General features: G+C 32.6%; 1 protein-coding gene across 1 annotated transcript in view; it reads right to left on the bottom strand.

The window, feature by feature from the left end:
• LOC129231031 (biogenesis of lysosome-related organelles complex 1 subunit 6-like) overlaps positions 1-20032 on the bottom strand; it is a 44236-nt gene extending 24204 nt beyond the window's left edge. Inside the window, exons 1-3 of the mRNA XM_054865277.1 lie at positions 20001-20032; positions 9133-9244; positions 7793-7951 (exon numbers count right to left, since the gene is read on the bottom strand). Of these exons, the coding sequence (XP_054721252.1) occupies positions 7793-7946 (154 nt within the window). The 5' untranslated portion in view covers positions 7947-7951; positions 9133-9244; positions 20001-20032. The remainder of the gene's footprint in view (positions 1-7792; positions 7952-9132; positions 9245-20000) is intronic.
• Between the last annotated feature and the right edge of the window lie 2380 nt (positions 20033-22412).

Raw genomic sequence — 22412 nt, 5'->3', positions numbered from 1 at the left:
ATCTATTTCAAAACAAATCTAAGAAAGTTCTTCTACCTTTATACAGAAGTTCGGTAAGACCTAATTTGGATTTAGTCCACTTTACTGAGTGGACAGATAAGTGGTGTATGGCAGTTAACGTTGGGAAATGTAAAGTGCTACCTTAAGGTCATAAAAATAAGTATACAAATTATTATTTGCAAGCTTCAGTCATTAGCTAGGCAGAAAATATTGTTGATCTGGGTGACTTAATAAATCAGGACTTAAAGTTTAGTCAACAGTACAGCATTACAAGTAACAAAGCCATTAGAATGCTTATGTTTATCAATCGATTCAATTTCAAACAAATCAAAGGTTTTTCTGCCTTTATATAGAAATTTGGTAAGACCTTATTTGAGTATGCTGTTCCATTTTGGTCTCCTTACATCAAGAAAGATTTCTTTATTGGAAAGGGTTCGAAGAAGAGCTATGAAGCTAGTAAGGGGACTTTTAGATTATAATACCTGACTTAAAAGGCTTAATAAACATAGTCAGAGGGAACATGATTCAGTTGTGTAATTTATGAAAATGAAAGATGTAAATGGGTTAAATTTTTACATGGAAAGCAGGACACAGGGTCATTGTTTAAAGCCAGTGGTGCCTAACCATTTTTTACTCGAGTGCTGCACCTCATATTAAATGATTGTTTCGGGCAAGAATAAATGTAAAAATTTATAACTGTTCTCAACAACATAAAAAAGAAAATTATAAAGCAAAAATTGTTGTTACCATTATCCAATGCTTATTTTATTAAAGCGAAGTTTGAATCTGTTTTCCAGAATGAAATATTGAAGAATTTATCTTCAAATTTAAAATATAATGGCAAATTGTGATTTTTCTTTTGTAATGTTTAGCAAACCAACAGGCCACAGGGGTCAGCTTTGTGAGCCGGCTCAAGGGATGTAGGTTGGGCACCACTGTTTCAGCTATTCAAATCTCAGGCTAACCTGGAAATTAAAAAAATACTATACTACTTTAGTAGAGCTTTGAGCATTTAGAAGAGCTTACCAGAAGAGACTGTTATGAGCAAGGGGGCGGATTGCTTTAAGAGGACCATCGATCTTCATTGGGTACTAATAAATTTACTAGGAGCAGCCTAGCTAGGTTCAATGCCTGTTGCTGGTCGTCACAATTGTATTTGTATAAATATTTTCAGCTTCTTACTTTTTCTAACTTAAAACTAATTTTTACAGATTCCATTCGTTATTTTTATACTTAACTCTTTTAAAACTAATTTAAACTACTGTATCATGAATTTTAAAACATAATAAAGTAGAAACAGAAACAAACTGTAATTTCATCATATTTGAAAGCTCAAATCCAAAAGATCTTTGAGTGGATTATACAGTCGACGCTCATTATAAAGACCACACCATTCTATTATAACGACCAGTGGTAAAAGCTCGAACTTTGTCCCTATGAACTTAATGTTAATTTGCTTTTGGTATAACGACCATTTTGTATCTTCTAATCCAATACAAGGACCGAATTCAGCGAACACTATTTCCGATGTTTTTTACAATAAAGCAAATTTGTAACTTGAAATGATCTTGATCATTGTTTACGGATAGCTGCATGTAGTCTTCAGTTTCAATCCAACTTTGAGAGGGGGTGGGAGTGGAGGGGGATTACTATTCAAAACAGCACAGAAAAAATAAAGGGAGAATAAGGTGAAATTTCCGGATTCCGAAGGAAAAGGGGATTGACGCATTTTATGTTAGTTTGGTGTTTGATCACGTGGTTTTTAAGATCTTTACAGCTTTGCATCTCTCTGAAGCAGCACGGAGTGAAGCCTCAGAAAAGACCATCAAGAATTGCTTTCATCATGCTGATTTTGAAAAGCGAAAGGAAATGGAATCTACTGCTGAAGTGCAAAAGCAACTTGCTGAAGTCAGGCAATCCAAGATGAAAATTTCGATGAAGATGAAATGCTGTAAAATGTTTTTAAGAAAATGAAACGAGATGAAGCGTTAAACTTAAACAATTATGCTAACATCGATTGTGATTTAGAATGTTTCGAGCATCTGTCAGAAGATGAACTATTTCTCGATACGGTGCAAAAAAATAAATTGGTCTCAATTTCTTCTTCATCTGATCATGATACATCAAAGTTTCTAGTATGAAAAATGTTTTGAATGTTCAAGGGACTTTTAGTTCTTTCAAAGACAAAAAAAAGCATTAATCATCTATAACTCAAATGGAAAAATGCATTTTACAAAAATCACGCACGCTAAAAAGGCAAATAAATGTTTCCGATTTTATCTTTAGAAAATAAATGATTTTTAAGTATGTAATCAATTTTTTCTCACATTTTCTACTTTAAAAATCTGTCATGATATTTTTCACCCATTATTTTTTAAAAAATCTCTATGATAAAAAATACTTTGGGCATTTAACTGGAATCTTTGAAAAAGTGCTAATTTTATTGGAGCAACGTAACATGCATGATGCATGTATATATGTTTTTTAACTTTTACATCTTATAATGACCACTCATTATAAAGACCTTTTTCTCTGGGACGGAGAGGGTCGTTATATCGTGCATAAGCAATTGTATCTTTTATATCCTTTATCAGTTCATCAACTACGTCAATTGAAATTCCACTTTCGTACTGGTCGGTGTCAATGAAGCTCCAAAATTCCTTGAAACGTTTGAATAATGGAATTTCAGGAGAAGATGTGGCTCCCTTGCACACTTGAAACACTGAACCTATAATCAGTCCCAACACATGATGCCTGCACACAAAAGGAACACATGCACCCGAGTTACTGCCAGTGTTTGAACTGGTTGTGTCAAAACACATAGCATGTATGTTGTTTGATATTCCCCAGCTTTTCAATAGCTTTAAATACTGCTGTAGCCTTTGCCTCACCTGTCCCAGATGGAATTCTTGGGAACTGCAAGTAGCTGGTGAATTCTTTTCCCAGTTACTAGTACAGGCAGGCGATCCACTTTATCTTTTGCAACGAATCAGGAATTAATTTGCTGTCCCAATGGATAACTAGAGGGGCGTTAGGTTGAAACTTAGCCTTTATGTCTGCATATTTCTGAGCTTTTTCCTTCCTTCTTTGACAGCGAATTGAGTCCTTATTTAAAGAAAATTCATTGATATTGAATCCTAAGTTTTTTGCAGTTTCTGCTATGATATAGAAATCCTTTCGGTCTGACACTTTTGTTCTGTCCAAAGCTGCAGCAAGTTGGGGAGTAACTATAGTTTTTCTCCCTTGCTTCCTTTTCTGTCTTTTTGATGCTTGTTCTGTGATATCCATTTTCTTACCTTCTTCCGTTGAGCTTAATTTGCTATCAGTTTCAGTATCAGTAGATGATTCAAGTTCCACTATAGAATCTTTTAATTCTTTAATTTTCTGTTGCTGTATTCGGACATTTGCTTTTGTTTCTCGTTCAAGAGCTTTTTTCTCTTTTATATCAAGCTTTTTATGAACTCCTAACATTGATCCACATCTACCTTTCTTCCTTTGTGCTATTAAAAAGTCTTTGTCTTCTTGTAAGACTGCTTTACCGTAAAACATCAGCATGAGCAACATCAAAAAGATCTTCTAGTTTAGAGAGAAAAGTTGATTCCTTAGCTTGCTGTGTTGATGAACATGAAGCTTTATTTTTCTTCAAAAGCTGCCTTTCTTTATACAGCTTTTCAAGCTTCATTTGACAATTTTGGTTGTCTCACATAGGAATTCTAGCTTTTTGCCAAAACTTGGCAATTTCTGTGATGGTCAGAGTTGAAGCTTGTCTTACGGTTTTCTTCAATTCAAGATGATGATGCAAAAAATGTCCCAGAGCCATACGCAAGGATGGCAATTTTCCATCTTTTAATTCTGGAACTGACCCACCAAGAAGATACAAGTCATTTTGAGATCTTGTGGCTTTTGCAGTCATTTTGCTTTCAAAACTGAAGCAAAAATAAAATACTGAAAACAAATACACATAATGGAAAAGTAAGCAATGTTTGCTTTTCGAAAAAAAAAAGATCCCGCAATGTTAAAATTTTCACAGCTGTTGAGCTACCTTTAAATAATCTTTAAATGTGCTAATATTTGGCCTGATTTTTTTTTTCATACAAAGGAACAAAATGAAAGGGTAAGAGGTTAATATTTTCATAGTTGAAAAATAAGCTCCACCCTAACATTGATTCAACTAATCAATGTTCAATCAAGATTTAGCGCTCGCTCAAAACTGAGAACTAAAAATTACAATTATATGCTGCAAACAGTTGAAAATAGTTTACAAGGTTTTAAGCAGAGATTTATTTACAAAGTTGTTTTTCTTAGCATTTTTCACTTAATTGCTATATTTTCTAAATAAGAATAGGTTCAACATGGGGGAATTATAGGTAATGCTCTTTCCGGGGTAAATAATGGTCACAAACTTTTTACTGTTAAACACAAAAATTTTTGTTTTACAAAAAAAAATAAATTACGCTAAGTCATCCTTATACATTCAGTTTTTTTATATAAAGGTCAAAAACAATGCAACAGTGAGGTAAATAAAAGAAAAAAAAAAGTTTTCACACTTTAAAAACATCTTCAAAAAAGATTGTCTCTGAAAATCATGATTTTTTTCAAGATTCATGTCGGTTCAACACTGTTGAAGGAATAATTTTGTAGGTGTGCTTTTTAATAGCAAATGGTCTAAGCTTTTTATACCTACATCAATTTTCTCTTCTTTTTAAAAAAAGTTAGCATAAAAGTATACGGATTTATACCCTAGTTACTGGGGTAATTCTGGGTCAGCATATTTTCTGGATATTTTAGATGTTTTCCTTATTTATTTCTATGTAAATAATATCAGTATTAACTCCAACTGATCCTTTTCTTTGCCAAACCCTCTCTTAAAAAGAAATTTCAATGCTTCAAGTGCAACATTCAATAATATATCATCTTCAATTGCTGCTGAAGTATCATGCCCTTTTGGCTAGCAATAGCAAATCAATTTCAGCTTTTAACATAAACTACGTCAGCATGTAATTATGGAACACATCAATAACCAAAATTAGCAACAAATCAATAGAAATCCCTGAAGTACTAAATAAGGAGACAATCGATAGTTATAAGAGAAATCAAACTCAAGAGATCAAGAGAAATCAAATTCACAAATGTAGTCATTGAGAAACACCTTTTTTCAAAAAAATAAAAGTGCCTCAACAAGCTAATATAGGCAGCCCCTAAATGCAAAATAAGCTTATTTTGGAATTGTTTATGGCAAAGAGAAAAAGAGGGAAGAATTTGCAATAACACAATTGCAAAAACATTCCTGCTTTTAAAAAAATGTTAAAAGATGGTGCTATAACCAAATTCATTCTGTACTTGAACATCAGATATACTTTGTTGTGTATGATGATTTTGATAGCGACACGTTCTACAATGGGAAAATAAATTAAATTTTGGACAAGGAAAAAGCAGAAATAAACTTTCTGGAACAAGGTGTCAGAAATTTCAGTTTGTCCAAGCAATGCATTTCTAGAAGTAATTTGAAATAAGTGCACTTTTTTTCGGTTTAGTTAATCGAAATTGAAAAAAAAAATTATTGCAGTTGATAGAAACATGATTGAAGAAGGTAGCATACAAATATTGCAGAAATTTCTTCTCTGAATTGTGGGCTTAGAGCAAAGAGCAATAACCAATTGTAGTGCACTAGTAAATGTAACATCAAATTGTTTCAATTTTAATGGGAATTTCTTAAATACAAATCTTTTCATTAGTAAAAAATCTCTTTGTGGGCTAAGAAATGATAATTTAGAATAATTATTTTCTTTTGACATGGATTACTTTAAAAAAAGGGAGTGACCCATATTTATCTATGCGTGACTCATAATTGCCTCAATCTGAGGTAATTCTAGGTCATTCATTTAGTTTAAATAAAATTAATTATAATGCAATTTAAGGTAAAGGGATTATTTGAATAATTTCTAAATTGTGTAAGCTTACTCCATGCCAAATGAAATCATTTTATCTTTTATACTTAAGAAAATATTAAGATGTTATGGTATTTTGACCCATATTTCCCCCGTCTGACCCAAGAGTTTAACTAAGCGTTAATCTACACACTACATCCACTGGCCAAATCATGAATAATTTAATAAGTTTCATTACTAAGACAAAATAATATCCAGCTACACCAAATGGTGCAGGAAATTTTTTAATGAAAAGCTAATTGTTTAAAAACATTTTATTTGTGATAAAAATCATATGAATTGTATTTTATAGGGGTCAGAGTGGTAATTTAAAAAATTTTAGGACACAATTTTGGTAACATTTTAGGACAACAAATATCAAGTTTCGATAGCTTAAATGTAATTTATAAGCTTGATTTTTGTAGTGGGTGATCAAATGTTTCAAATTCAATCTTGAAAACTACAATAGAATGCATTCAACCTTTTATTTTTCAACACAGTGACACATTATGAAGTAGAAAAAGTTTATCTTACGATTTGAATCTGGGTTAATCTAAACAGGCAACTTAAAGAAAAATCTTCCAATGAATTTGACTTAATAATAAGTACACAAATAAACATTTTGTTACAGAAATAGACTTTTTTGCGTCTCACTACTTCAGATTTCATGAACTTTAAAAATATATTTCTAATAAGTTTGTTCAATTTTAGGTATAAAAAATTAACTGGGCTTTCTTTCTACAAAAGTAGTAGGTACATATTTTTTGTGCGGGTCAGATAGAAATGAGACGAAATGTAAGTGTATGTGGTAATTGTACTTGAAATGTAAACGCATCTTTCAATGAACTTCCAGTTCTATTATGACTATCTAAATTGCAACCTTCATACTGAACATATAGAGATTTTAAGAAATAATGTTCAGTAACTAAATACTGCTCTCAGACTATCATACATACTGACATACTGGCTCAAGAGTTAACCACCTTGTTTCAACATGTAGTAAAAAGACATGATCAGCCAAAGCTTTATTAAGCAATTCAACTTTCTAGGAATGAAAATCTTCCATCTCGGTTGGTGATATTTTAAACTATTGATGAATGTATAATGCAAAATTATCTATGTTGAGCAAAAGTTTTTCAACTCCCTTGCGCATAGCATTATGCACAATATGCAAACAATAAGTTTCAAAGTTAACCAGATTAGGGAGCGACATCTCAGCTAACATCGTTTATATATTTTTCATTTATTTTCAAGGGGGAAAATCTGCTGCGAAGCTGTTTTCAATTTCTTTTTATTTAATTTTTATACCTTTTTTGCAGAAGAGGAATGATTCCAAGAGTTATAAAGTATAGATAAAAAATAACTTTTTATTGAGCATATGCTATGATTAAATGCATCCCCCCCCCCTTCCCTCTTCTCCAGAAAAAAGGCAGCAGCAGCATAGGTTTTTCTTTCTTTTTTAGAGAAAATTTCTTAGGGTCTAGCAAGTTCATTTTATCCTAAAATATAGGCATATTATCATGAAAAATTTAATTTTTAGATTGAGTTTTCTTTTGCTGTGCGAATATGGAATAAAATAATGAAAATGTTAGAAATTTTAGGACAAAACTCGAAATTTTAGAACAGAATTTAAAATTTTAGGAATTTTAGGAATATTAGGACAACTCCTACCCCTGATTTTAAAATGAACAAACAATGATTTTTTACAAGAAAAAGAAGCAATTTTTTAAACAAGCACCTAAAATTTTATACTTAATAAATTTGTGCTGATTTGTCCAGCAAATTTGTCGACTGAAATTTAGTCCTTCTAATAGACTAAAAATGAGCTAAAAATTCTTATTCAAATGTACGGAAAAAGTACTTACCAGTTGTACAAGAGTCAGATTTTCCCAGTATCTCAGGGTTAGAATCTTTTTTATTCTCTTCTTCATTCAAGTTAGATGATACTATATCCTCTTTGGAGCATTTATCTGATTGATAAATCACAGGGCAACTTTCATCTTGAACCATATCACACATTTTTCCTAAAATAATGAGTCTATTTTACATTAATAGCATTTGATTATGGCTTAAAAACATAGAAAACATGCATTTCACATGCACCTATCTGTTAAGTACAAACAATAACATAATACTTATTTTAAAAGTTTTATAATTGGGTAGTTGTACTTTTAATTTTTTTTTTTTTTTTTTTTTTTGCACAGAAAACATTGAGAAAACACCATTTTTAGAAACCATTTCCTCATATGTAAAATCATTATTTAATTAAAAAATATTCAAACTAATAAATGTGCAAATAGCATGTACAAAAAACAGCATTCAGTGCATTACAGTCAACTCTCGATAACTCGGAGTCCCAAGGGACCACCCCTGTCGTCATACATTATTTTCTTGGCGCCAATAAGAAAAAGTCGCCAAGGGTGGGGTATATGGCATTAGTTCCAAAAAAACTAATGGTAGAATCCATGTCAATTCCATAAGGGGCATAACTTGATGGTTTTGGATGTTCTTGAATTTAACATACGATAAAACTCATAAGAAATTAAGAAATGCATTTTTTTTTTTTTTGCCCAAAGAAATTTCTGGGCCGATATACAGGCCGCGAAAGATGGCGGTCCTGTCATGATTTCTCACTTGGGATTTTCGTCAAAATCTTTAAAGTACATCATCTCAGGAACAGTAGAACATATTTTGTTGCGATTAGTTTTCACAATGCATACCCTTTTTCTGAGTTGAACCGAACCACTGCTTTGGTCACTCATTTGGTCAGTGCTAATTCTATATTAGCTACCAGTTTGTTTGGCACTCTTGATTTCCTTAAGAATTTGTCCACCTCCAGCTCAGTCACTTTCTATTCTTGGCTGATACATGCTAATAAGCACGAAACTGCAGTCCTCGGATAGAATGACTGAGCTGACGGTGTATTTCATGTATTTCTGCCATGCTATAGGGTGGTAATTTACTGAAAAAAAAGCATAAACATGGTTTGACCCTATAAATTTTACTGTAACAATTTTTGTATATGAATAAAAGTTCTTGCACATTTATTTAGCATTAAAAATACGAAAGAAAAGGAGATTTATGTACAACTAAATATGATAGCTAACTAAATATGACAACCTTGAATAGGCTGCTACTTAGACTGTTCGAAAATATATATAATCATATTAACACCAAATTCAAAGACACGCCAAAAGTTATTTACCTTTAGTTATACCTGAGTAAAAGACAATTTATTGCATCTAGAATAATCACTGGAGAAAAAACTGATTTGGGGATTTCAGCACATTGTAGTCATAGTTTAACACACTTAAGACCTATAAACATATGAAAGAATGTTAAATAAAAATTTTAATACTTTTCACTACAGTGGTAGACAAATTTATAAAGATACCTGAAAATATGATATAAATAAGAGACAAAAGATCAAAAATTTATGAAATTTCATCCTATACCCGAGTAGCATCAACTCATCGGGCGATCATCGGCCATTCATCGAAATCCGATCAAACTTTGATCGGCCGATGATCGGATTTCGATCAAACTTTGATCGGCCGATGATCGGATTTCGATGAGTTTTCATCGGAAATTGCTCCAATATGTCTCATCGGCAATAGTAGAAGTCGATCATCGAAATCCGATGAATTTTGCTCTCTATACCGATGAGATTTAGAGCAATATAAGAGCAGTGTTGTTCCGAGGCAATGAATTTTGGATGAAAATACAATGAGAATTGGAGCAATATACGAGCAGTGCCGTTCGAAGGTGATAAATTTGGGATAAAAATACGATGAGATTTGGAGCAATATACAAGCAGTGCTGTTCCGAGGCGATGAATTTAGGATGAAAATACGATGAAAAGTAGTAACAGTCGCGATATAGGGACAAGCAGGAGGAAAACAACTCAACAGTGAGAAGGGGTCCACCATCTTGGATGATCACGTGACCCTCCCGTCATATTGAAAATTTTCAGGACGGGTATTTTCGGATGACGTCATTTTGGATCCCTCATTTGGGTCAATTATTTAATATCTTTAAATAACTTTATTTAATTTCTTATCTATTTAATTTCTAATTTATTACATTTGATGAACGTGTTTTCATGAGTTTAACCTAAATTGCTTTGACCGGGAATCGAACCCTCGGCTTGTGCAGTATGAGCTTCGTATGCTAACCACTAGACAAGTAATGCTCATACCAAGGAGGAAAATAATGTATTAAATGGAAAATCATTTGTGGCACCATCTATTGGGGGCCAAGGCCATGACAGATTTCTGAACGGAAAGTGAGAATTTTATTCAGTGAATATGCTTGTGGCGCCAGCTAGTGAAGAGTCGGAGTCGATCATTTGATCCGCAAACCAAGTCGGAGTCTTTAATTTTGGGAGTCAAATTGGGAGTGGAATTGTTTTGGAGATAGAGGCAAGTCAGTCAAGAGTCGGAGTATCATTTTGTTTGCAATTCCAGTGAGGTAATCGGGGTTGGAATCGTGGAGTTGAAGTTGAATTGATCTTGCAGCAAGTCAGAGTAAACCTTTCCAAAATCCAGGAGTCGTATTCAGAGTCAAAGTCTCAGTCATTTTTCCTCCGATTCTCAACCCTGAATGTTGATCCGTTTAGCCTTACGTTTGATCAACCGTCAGATATTCGAATAATAAAACTTATCCTATTTCAACAGTTGGGAGATTTCCAAAAAATTTTGTATTGGGAAAATTTTTATCAGAAAATATAAACGGAAAATTTGATCGTTACGATCTCCTTTTCCGATGAAATGTAGCTCGGCAAATTTTCATCGGAAAATTTGATCGCTACAATTTTGTTTTTCGAAGAAATGTAGCTCAGAAAATTTTATAGGAAAATTTGATCGTTATGATCTTTTTTTCAGATGAAATTTAGACCGGCAAATTTTCATCGGAAAATTTGATCAATACGATTTTGTTTTTCGATGAAATTTCGCTCAGAAAATTTTCATCGGAAAATTTTATCGTTATGATCTCTTTTTCCGATGAAATTTCGCTCGGCAAATTTTCATCGGAAAATTTGATCGTTACAATCACTTTTTTTCGATGAAATGTAGCTCGGCAAATTTTCATCGGAAAATTTGATCGTTACGATTTCGTTTTTCGATGAAATATGGCTCGGAAAACTTTCATCGGAAAATTTGATTGTTACAATCTCTTTTTCCAATGAAATTTAGACCGGCGAATTCTAATCGGTAAATTTGATTGTAAGGATATAGTTTTCCGATAAAAAACAGCTCATCAAAAACCGATTCTCGGATTCTGATCGCAACAATATCAGCGTGCATTACGCGATTAGTTATGAAGGAGTCGATGATCGGCCGAGCAAAATCCGATGAGTTGATGCTACTTGGGTATATTATAAGTGATACAAGATACTGAAAAATAATTTCATTAAATACTACATTAACAAAAGGTGAATTGACTTAAGAAACTTTTCTGCACAAAGAAAGTTAGAAATAATTATCATGTTGATAATGTATTTTTTCAGTAATCGAAGTGAGACATGGGCGCCCATATGGGGGGCCCATGCCTAACCTATCTTGATACATAATTAAATTCATTTTACAATGCATGAAAACAATAAGAGTGACTTCACAAGTAGCAAATGCAAACGAAACTATTACCGAGCGGTCTCCAAATCAATGTTTTAGTGAAACATGAGGTTCCTCTCCTAAACTGTGCCCAAAATATTTATTATAGTCATTGGCCCATCAATTTTTTTTTAACCCAAAAAGACAATCTCTCTACAATTTCTACTTTCAGTTAAAAATTTTCTGGCAAAGTCTAAGCGAACATTTTTCTGGTGCTTAGAAAGAGGGGGTTTTCTATTATATTTTAAATTGTTACTTATATTGTTACTTATATTGTTACTTAAAGCATTTCTCAATGTTCTGTTTGTATATGGTAATTGTAACTTTGTACAGACAATATTTTTTGTCTGCGAGCTAGATTCCGGATTTGTCTTGATTGCCTTTCAGTTTAAGAGTTGGACTTCTTGATCGCTTCTTTCTTACTGCTGGGGCATTCCAAGGTAATTGTGACATAGGGGTGTCCGTAACAAAACTTGTTATAAGGTTAAAGTTTTTATATATATTAAAAAAGCACATTCCAAAGGACACGCATGTCATATTTTTTTCTTCATTTACTTCATATTATCCATATAATTGCAATCAAAACATCAAAAATACAACTTTTAACGTTACGGACTCTACATTGAATTTTTCTTCAATAGTGACTTGAACCGAATTTCAAGCCAAAACTGGTGCTTGGGACAAATAAAGTAAAGGATTATCTCTAATACATATAATAATTTTAATCAAAAAGTGCATTCGTTAAAAAATTATAAGTTGTGAAAATGGTGATTGTAGAGTCCGTAACAATAATTAGAAGAAAAGTTTTGTTAAAATTTTTATTTATGCATTTTATGTCACTAAATTGAATGTTTTCTAACTTCACCTATAGTGTTACAATATTCTAAAATAAGTTTCATGATTATCTAAATTCGGTATTTTTAATTAATTTTCTAAATTTGGTTACGGACTCTACAAAACGTTACGGACTCTACATTTGGCAACCGTTTCAACACAGCTCTTTCTTTACCAAAATGTTTGAACAGCCTGCACAAGAAAAAAAAAAGTAGCCCTTTAAAGGAAATTACAACTTATACTTTAAAAAAAACTTTGACTTTCAGAAGAATTTTGATTGAACAAGTAAGTGTATAGGGGGAGTCAGGGCACATTGGTCTGGCTCTCTACTTTTCTTCTTTTTTTTTATCTCATCATAAATTTCAATTCGTAATTTTATTTTCTACCATGAGTTAAATATTTCTCACCAACCCAGAAAATTTTCAATTCATTACCTTTTTCCCCATTAATACTTTAAGAGAACTTTGTGAAGTGAACCAACCTGCCACAGTCCCGGTGTCCCCACATTACGAACTCAACTTCTATTACAATTTTAATGTTAAATATTATCCAACATTTGTACCAAACAAATGTTTTATGATTAGAATCAAAAACCAAAGTTTAAAGATCAATATAATTAAAATTGACCAACATTTACTGTTACTCTTTTTCAACAATCAGCACAATTTGTGTTTTTAGCAACTTCACTATTGCTAATACTGGAGTATTGCTTTTTTAATTGTTCTAAAAGTTTTTGTGTGTTTTCTAAAGGTGAAGCAACATACCCCAGGTACTTGGTCTAAAAAAAGTTGTCCTGATTTTTTCCCTACAACAAAAAATAAACTGCTAATACTTAAGAACTAAAAAACTTATTTTAGCAGAGGAATTCAATTTATTGCTTCATTTTTCATGAAAACCATTTTAAAAAAATAAAGTTGCTTAGTTATGAGAGTTAATCAATTAAAAGTAGCACAGCCAAAATAACAGTTTCTGAAATTTGTTCGAAATAACTGTACAATATGATTTCATTATAGGAATTGTAGAACTTTAGGCGCTACTTTTTGTTGGCCGTAAATTTAAAAAAAAAAAAGGGTATTAAAATTATCAAGGCCGATTTAACGAGTCCCAATTTACCCTATTATCTTATGGGATGTTGACTGATCTGGTGATCCCGAATTTCAGTATATTTCCAGTGTGACATTTGAAAAATTTCCAGTATAAAATAGGAGTATATATTGTACAAAAAAAAAGAAAAAAATCACTTTCACGTTAAAATAAAGGAACAAAGTAAGGCATGTCAGATGCCATTTCGTACATTAATATTAGGGCCATTAAACAAAAATATAAGATCTTTCGTGCCATACATGACTGAGACTGATCATACATTTAATTAATTAAATGCAATTATTTAAACCGGAAATGAATAAAATTTTGTTGCTTAAAAATATATGTGATTCCTGAAGCAAAAAATGTTGCCTTTTTAAATTAAATTAACAGAAAATTTAACTTAACTTTAAAAATGCGATTTAAAAAGTATTGGGTTAAAAACATCTTCTTCCTAACATGTCCCCCCCCCCCCCTCAAAAAAAAAAGTTATCCCGAAATTTCGACTTACTGAAGATGGTCCGGTATTGATTACTTCAGATCATAGGCGGATTTACGGGGGTGCCAGGGGGTGTGCCGCACCCCCAAAATTTTTGGTTGGGTTTTGAAAAAAAATAGTTTAGTATATTTCACTCAGAAACGCAGTTGGAGGGGGGGAGGGATGCATAGCTGCTATACTAGTAAATTTAATTGAATCCAGTGTATCACCACACGTCGCTAGTGCAAGAAAAACGTAACTGCGCTGATATTAAGAATGTAAGTAATTTTATCCATTTGGAAAAAAAAACCTAATAAATAATTTCATGCAAATAAAAAAACTTCTCCAACAATATATTGTTCAGTGCTGTGTTATTGTATAGAATAATAGCATGTTCTGTAATTGGGTATTTATTCGTATATCAATACCAATTCTTCTATTTTGAAACAACAATGGCTAATAAAGTCCAAAAAAAAAAAAAAAACCATGGCTATTGCAAGAAACTTTATCAATAAAATCTACACCGAAAACAACAGAAAACTAACATTTTTAAGGTAAATTTTCAAAAATTTTTGAAGGAGGACTCCCGGACATTTTGCTGCAGTGGTGCATCCAGGGGGGAGGGGACACAAGACTGGTGACTCTCCCCACACATGCTGAGTAGATGTTTTAAAAAAATATTCTTATTATTGAAGAGAAGAAAAGATCTCATTTTGGGAAAACAGTTATTTTACGAAAAAAAAAAGAATATTGGGAAAAAAATTTAATTTCTTTCAAAAAGAAATACTGACATTTAAATTTTTCAACAGCTTCAGATTATTGGCGGTGAATTTTGTGCCTCCTCCCTCCTCCTCGCAAAATCCTTTTTCTTTCATATCTCCCTCCTCCCTTTTTTTCATTTTTTTTCTATTTCGTTTTCATTTTCCCTATTAGTTCTCAAAATTTTTCTTCTCCAAAGCCCTTTCTCCAGCCAAAGTTATTACAGAGTAACTCAAATTTCGTTTCTTGGGCTTCACTTTCGCAAAATTTCCAAGGAAGATCTTCTAATCACCTAAATACATCAAAAATCGTTTAAAATTGCGTTTTTGGAGCTTCAGTTTTGAAAAACTGCAGTGTCCCTAACGTTACCAAATATGGTCATACACTCATGTGTTTAAGACTTTAATTTTGGAAAATATTCGAACTAGTCCCTCCGACCCCCCTTTCTCTAATATCATCAAAAGTGTTAACATTTTGGTATTGAAAACTACTATATTTCGAAATATTTAAGTGTTAGAATCCTTTTTTTTAATACCATGGAGGTATTACAGAAAAACTTCATTTTTAGGATTTCAATTTCGAAAATTTTCTAGGGGAGAGCTCCAGAACACCCTGTCCGGTAACAGTATCAAAAATTGTCCTCCGTAGTATTTTTGGAACTTTTATTATGAAAAGTTAAAGAGGTAGCATGGGGGAGGGGAGAGGGGTACGTATTTCTATTTGCTTTTCAAAAAATCGATTGGAGACAATCTATGAGTGTTATTCCTAACCCAAACTATAAATATGGACTATAATTACATTTATATGACTAAAATTTCTAAAAATGACCTTGGAGCCATGCGTACCTTTCTTGCCCCCAAAATATCACCAAGAACTGTAAAACTGCGTTTTCAAAACTACTATTTCAAATTTTTCTGAGGCGTGAATCCCATTCCAAACCAGTAGCTGGATTCACCCATTGCTTCTAATATCGACTTTCGTTTAAGACTTTTTCTGCAGTTAGAAATGTTAAGAATTGCCCAACCCCTAATCTTCCTAAATATGGTTTACATCACGTTTTTCAAACTTAAAAGTGTGTCCTGCCCTAAAATTATTTTCTGATTTCGCCACTGCCTTGTTATTCCGGGAATACCCCCCTCCCCAGATCCCTGTTATTGTTGCACCCCCAAATATTTCGGCTTAAATCCGCCTATGCTTCAGATAACCAAGGTTCTACTATAAAAGTTGAATTGTTAGTGAAATTTGCATTAAAACCTATCTTTTCTAATATCAAATTCAAGACTCAAGAAATAAACATATCACTTGGTCTGTTCCAACAAGAGGCCACCTTCAATCTGGTAACCCCCCCCCCCCCATCCCTAGAGCTTGGGTGCACCTCCCCTAAATATCCCACAGACCCCCTCCCCCATAATATCAAAAACCTCTCCCCAAAAATGAGAAAAATACCTCTCAAAACACCCCCTAAAAAAACTTCAATGGCACAGTCTGCGGCATGCCCCTCCCCCCCCCCCCAGGTGGGCACCTTCCACATATATGATGAAAAAATAGTCATAACAGTTGATTCTATCATTGTAACTATTGAACAATGAGGTAGTATTGTTGTTGTTTACACTCTATAAACAATAATTCAAACAATACTCGAACGTGACAAATATGTAGAGTCCGTAACATGTTCATAATCGTGCAGTTCTTTAGTAAATAATTCCGTAAAAAATATTTTTTACCTTTTTAAAAAATATTTTGGTGCTTAAATGTATTATAGATAAACTGAGACATAGTGGAAAACCTTCATTAGGTAAGAGTAATTATTACTTTTACAGAAAATTTGAAGATAGTTTAAGCAAAAATTTCCATGTCTTTTTAGCGTAGAGTCCGTAACATGCTATATATCTTCCTATATCTTTAGAAATTCAACACAAATCTAAACTTTTTTCAATGTTATGACATAACTACACATAGGACTAATCATTTACAAAAAGTTTAATTTTACTATTTGCACTAATTATGAGTAGGAGGCTAAAACATCCTTATGAAGTGTAGAGTCCGTAACAGCCAAATACCTTGGAATGCCCCTGCTATTATGTTCAAGATTTCTGAGAAAACTATTAACTACAGCCTTGGACCTTCCAATTTTTGTTATAATTTTAGATCCAGACATTTCAGCTGAACTTAAAGTTGAATTTTTAATTTTTTTATTTACCATCTGATAACTTTCTTCCTTTTCCTTCCTATTAAACGAAAATACAAAGTAAATGCTCATAACACGTTTACATTTGCCTAAACTTTCATGGCAGCCTGCTTTCTCATGTCTTTCATTAAGCCAAATGAGGCAAGAGCCATTGACTTCATAGTTTTTTTTAAAGTTGATTGTCATTGGTTGTAAGAAATTAGCATAATTTATGTTCCTTCTTTCATTTTTTAAAGAAAGTTTATGTGTATTATTTTGATGTTGATCAAGTAAATAGAAACTGAATTTGTGTTATCAACTATTCCACTACAAACCTTTTTGCCTTTTGTAAATTTTTTATGAGCTCAATAATTTTTCCAGCACTGTATTTATAGTTGAAAATGCAATTAAAGTATAAGTGTCATGTAAAAAATATGTTCCTCAAAGATTTTTCTCCTGAATTTCATATCCAAAAAACATGGGTGTTTAATCAAAACAAGCCAATATCTTTCTTACCATCCATGCAGTGGCATAGTCAGGGGGATTGGTAATATTAAGAGGGACTCATAATCTTGCCAAAGATAATGTAAAATTGACTTCAATTTTGAAAAAAAAAAAAAAAATGGGAGAGCATCCCCAACTCCCTTTCCTACAACATTACTGAATATTACCAAAAATTATGATTTTTGACCTCAGTTCCTAATATGCACATTCTGCTTGACGCTAGCTGACAATATCTATGACAGCAGTTGAAAGGACAATTTTCAACATTTAGCAATTGAGGATCAATTTAAGGAGCAGTACTGGTCTAAAGCATCTAAATAGTCTAGTTCTATCTGATGCCAGCACACAGTGACATCAAAATCACTAAATTTGAAAAAAAAAAAAAAAAATTAAATTGAAAAATAAGAAACATTAAAATTTTTATCAATTTTTTTTTTTTTTTTGAGTAAACTTAGTGCTTTATTTATGCTATTGTGCCCAAAATCACTTCAGTACTTCCGTCTCCTAATTAAGAGAAAACTTTAATCATATTATTCATGCATTAAATTTAGAGGTTAATAATAATAATTCCAACGTCCTCTGAACCAGGCCAATAAAAACTCACTACCATTTCTCTTTGTTCTTGCAAATTCAGCAGTATTTTTTATTTTTTTTTTATATTTCTATTAACAACTTCCAACTTTAGACCTACATAATACTTTATGGTTTACTTTGATGTAAGTTTCACAAATACATAATCAGCAGCTTTAGCGGTTTTGTAGCTGAACTATCAATTCCTACTAGGGGTCAGCATAGTTGTCTTGTACTTCACTAACACAAATATTTAATTAGAGTTGCTTTCAATATTAACATCATCATTATTATGGGGTCTCCATAGTAAGGGGACCCACATACTCCTTATAGAAAAAATTTATGGGATAAGTGAGACCCCTCCTCTTAAAACAATTATTAATATTTTATGCAAAAAAATTTTTTGCAGTATGAACTTTAAGTTAAACTATACATGAAAAATCAATGATCATAAAAAAAATAATAAAACCTGGAAACACTTCTTTGAAAAATGTTGCTTGAACTCACAAAAAAAATGTTTCAGATTTTTTTTTTTTTTTTCTTTTTTGAATAACTGCTTTGACCTAGAAAAAAATTCTATGAAACTCAAGTACATGCAAAACCAATCACTGTAATGAAATTTAACATGATCAGTGTAAAAAAGTTTGAAAATTTTATTTCAGTATTAGAAGGGTGACCCACTTATCTTAGTGACCCACTTCCCCCAACCAACCCTACCAAACTTGATCTATTTCATCCACACCAATGTAGAAACATAATTCGGACCTTTTAATAACACAGGTTTTATTTAAAGAATAAATATTTCAATGATCCAGAGACATTCAAAACAAAACAAAAACAAAAAAAAAAACACAATTTGCTTTTACAACATTTCACAAAATTTAATATTTATTATCCTCAATCACATAGATCTGATGGAACTCTGACACAAAAGGAAGGAAATTTTGAAAACAAAAATTCAAATTGGTGATTTGTTAACATTCTTAAATCCATGACCTATCAAAATACAGTGCTGGAACAGACTTAATGTCTTTTTTTTAAAATTTGATCATGATGCTTAGAACAGTAAAACCAATTATGTTTAAGCATTAAATCAATGGCTAGATAAACAAAATTGTGGTAGAACAAACATTCCTAAGGTTGCATCTGTTTTGGAACACTCTAATGACACAAAAAACTGTTCTTGTGCCCCCATAAAATTCTGTATGTTAATACACTTGTTATATATGTTATAAGTTTCCAAATTGTTTCCATCGATCAATTAGGTAAATCCTTTAAAAATTACCTTCCAATCAGGCCCGGATCTACGTAGACAAAGACTGCAGGGGAGCCACGTCCTTAAGGGGACCAAGAAATTAGAAAGAAACTAGCACTAAGATTTATTAACATTGCAAATTTTCACTGATGACCTCTGAGGAGGGGCCCTACAGGTTTTGTTGCAGGGTGGCCCAAAATGTATAGATCCGGGAATGCTTCCAATTGCAATTTTAACTTTTCTATGATTACGGTATTCTTAATTTTTCAGTTTTGGAGACGAAACAGCAGAATGGAGTTTAAACTTGAAATACAAAATAAGGCTATTTTGTAAACACAGTAGAACTTCATCAATTCGGACAAACAGAAGATCCAGGTCTTCATGATTAAACAAAACTATAAACAGAGCCAAGGAATATAAACTAACTACTGTTCACAGTAAAAATTATATTTTGAATTCGGGAGAATTAAATTAAAAACTGCATATGAGAAAATTACAAAAAATACATTACAATAACACAAAACACTGCCGTCAAAAATACACGATTGCAACAACTCGGCATTTATTTATACAGTATGTTCATCAAAAGCTGTCCGAATTAGTGAGGGTTTACTGTTTATTCAAAAGGCAATGCTTTACGAAAATATATAAAAATGACAAATGTTTTTTAAGCGCAGGGTGGGTTGACGTTTTAAACTAATTTAAAACAGAGAAAATAAAAACATCATCACAACTCTAGCTGCTTGTCATTGATAATAATGTGCAATGTTCAGAATATTGAGCAAAAAAGAAGAATCTTAAATAGTTATACCGATTAATACCAACTTTAACACGTCAATCCAGCTATCAACATAAACACAGAGACAGAATATAGTGTTTACTTACGATCCTGGAATAAACGCATTTGATTGGCTATATGGGGTTAATGGAATGGTTGTTTTATATCAGTGGTTATCTGTCTGTTTGGCGAAGACTTTTTTTTTCTTTTAATTTCCTCTCCCGATGGAAATTTTCTTTCTTTTCTAGCTATTTTTAAGGTATTTGCTACGCTACAAGGAAGTTTTCTTTTAGTTTAATTTTTGAAAGCAAAAAGAGACTGACCCGTCACCCAGAACTGTAGTGCCTTGAAGACACTGAACTACATAGAAACCTGGAGTAAAGTGGGAGCAGTTGTCCCTCTTATGCCGAAGCAAATAAACACATTTCCCTTGATAGCTCGTTTTTGCTTTGATGATTGAAAAAGGGATGAATCTTTTTCAAGCAGAACAATAAAGTCCCAGTCCAAACATATTTACATATGGATCCTTGTGTTAGCAGAGGCTTCGTTCGCATAGAGCAACTGGTCGACCGGTTGGTAGCCGGTGACGAACCAGGTGCGTTCAACCGCAATTGATTGGTAACTAAAAGCGAACAAAACCAGAGTAACCGGTTGATCGCAGTTGACTAACCAGACGCGATACAGCTGATGGCTTTGAACTGTTGCATTTTGTCCCTACTAGCAAAATTTCTTGCATCAACCTTGACAGATCTTGATATTATACTGACGGCGTCAATATTGACGTGTTTCATACTGCATAAAGCTTGCATAAAGATTAAAAAGCAATATTACAATAACAACACGTATGCAACATTGCATTCATCTTAAAATATCAATATTGATATTACCTTACAATAACAACATTGCATACATGTTGACGCCGTCAAGATGATATTGATTTCATGCTGTCGCCGTCAAGGTAATTAGTACACAATAGAACAGGTGGACCTTCGTTGATACTTGCGCATGCGCACAGTTCTTTCTACCCAGCGTCCCTCGCATTGCTTGGTGGCACATCTTTCTAATTTGATTCAGTCGGTTCAGAGGAGCTGCACGTGGCGTTGCATTTCTTTAGGCTTCGTTAAGTTGGTTGCTTAGTTATTAGTGTGGAATCGTATTGTTTTAGGAATAACTTATGAATGACTGATAACTGCATTTATTTATTAATATAGTACTAAACAAATCATATCGCAGACGATGTGTGATCAATGTTAAAAATGGCCGAAAATAACTTTTTTCGTCCCTAGACTTTGAAACAAAGGACATGAAGCCCAGAATTTCGTATTATCACTTCAATCTCATGAGTAAGATTAATTTTATTCAATGGTTATTTATGTTATTCTTTAAGATAAATTCATGTGTTTTGTCCATGCTATATTTTCAATGTTGACATCCATTTGGAAATGTACTTTATTGTATTTATTTACTTATTTGTTATTTTACTTTATTTACTCCTAAATGTGTTATAAAAACTTCCGCAATTATTCCTAACTAGGCATTTTATGTCTTTATAATACAATTAGAAGCATGAATTTAAAAAATAAGTCAAGTATTACGCAAAACGAAGAAACTTTCATTTTTTAAATTAAATTGCGAGTACTATTAATACATTTATATGAATTTCCGATCAGATGTCAGCTTTAAGAAAATATTCTTAGGCTAGAAAACTAAATTGAAGAATAACAGAAATAATTAAAGAATGAAATTTAATTCTGGACTTTAAAGTGAAAATAATACAAAAAATAAAATAAAATAAATAAATAAAATAAATAGATAAAACACCTTGCAAACGTGCTGATTTCATACTGTCATGACAATGTATCCTGACATTTTCCTGTCATGTCAATACGTATGCAATGTTACAAAAGCAAGATCATCTTGCCTAGACCTTGATTTCATGCTGTCATGACAACATCTTGATATTATTCTGTCATATCAATACGTATGCAACATTACAAAAGCAAGATCATCTTGTTTAGACCTTGCTTTCATGCTGTCATGACAACATCTTGATATTATCCTGTCATATCAATACGTATGCAACATTACAAAAGCAGCATACCTTGATATTTTCCTGATATTATGCTGCATACACCTTGTCAGTCAATATTGTGGCAGCATGCTGACAGCATAAATGGAGTAACATAACAACATTGAGGCAGCATTAATGCAAGATGATTTTTCTTGCACGTCAACCTTTATGCAATACTGAGGCAAGATATTTTGCTTACTGGGGTTATACACTAACTACCAATAAGTATTTGGACACCTCTGCAAACGTCGATATCTGCGGTCCTAAGGTACGTCACGTCCTCCGCCGGTATATATCGTGTAGGAAACAGCATCAGCTTTAGTCGCAACTTGCGACTCGCAAGCAAGATGCCGCGTCTTTCCAAAATGCGGGCA

The sequence above is a fragment of the Uloborus diversus genome, chromosome 10, assembly GCF_026930045.1.
Source record: "Uloborus diversus isolate 005 chromosome 10, Udiv.v.3.1, whole genome shotgun sequence".
NCBI classification, from domain to species: Eukaryota; Metazoa; Arthropoda; class Arachnida; order Araneae; family Uloboridae; genus Uloborus; species Uloborus diversus.
The sequence above is the reverse complement of the archived record's forward strand: the minus strand, read 5'-3'. Positions and strand labels throughout refer to the sequence as shown.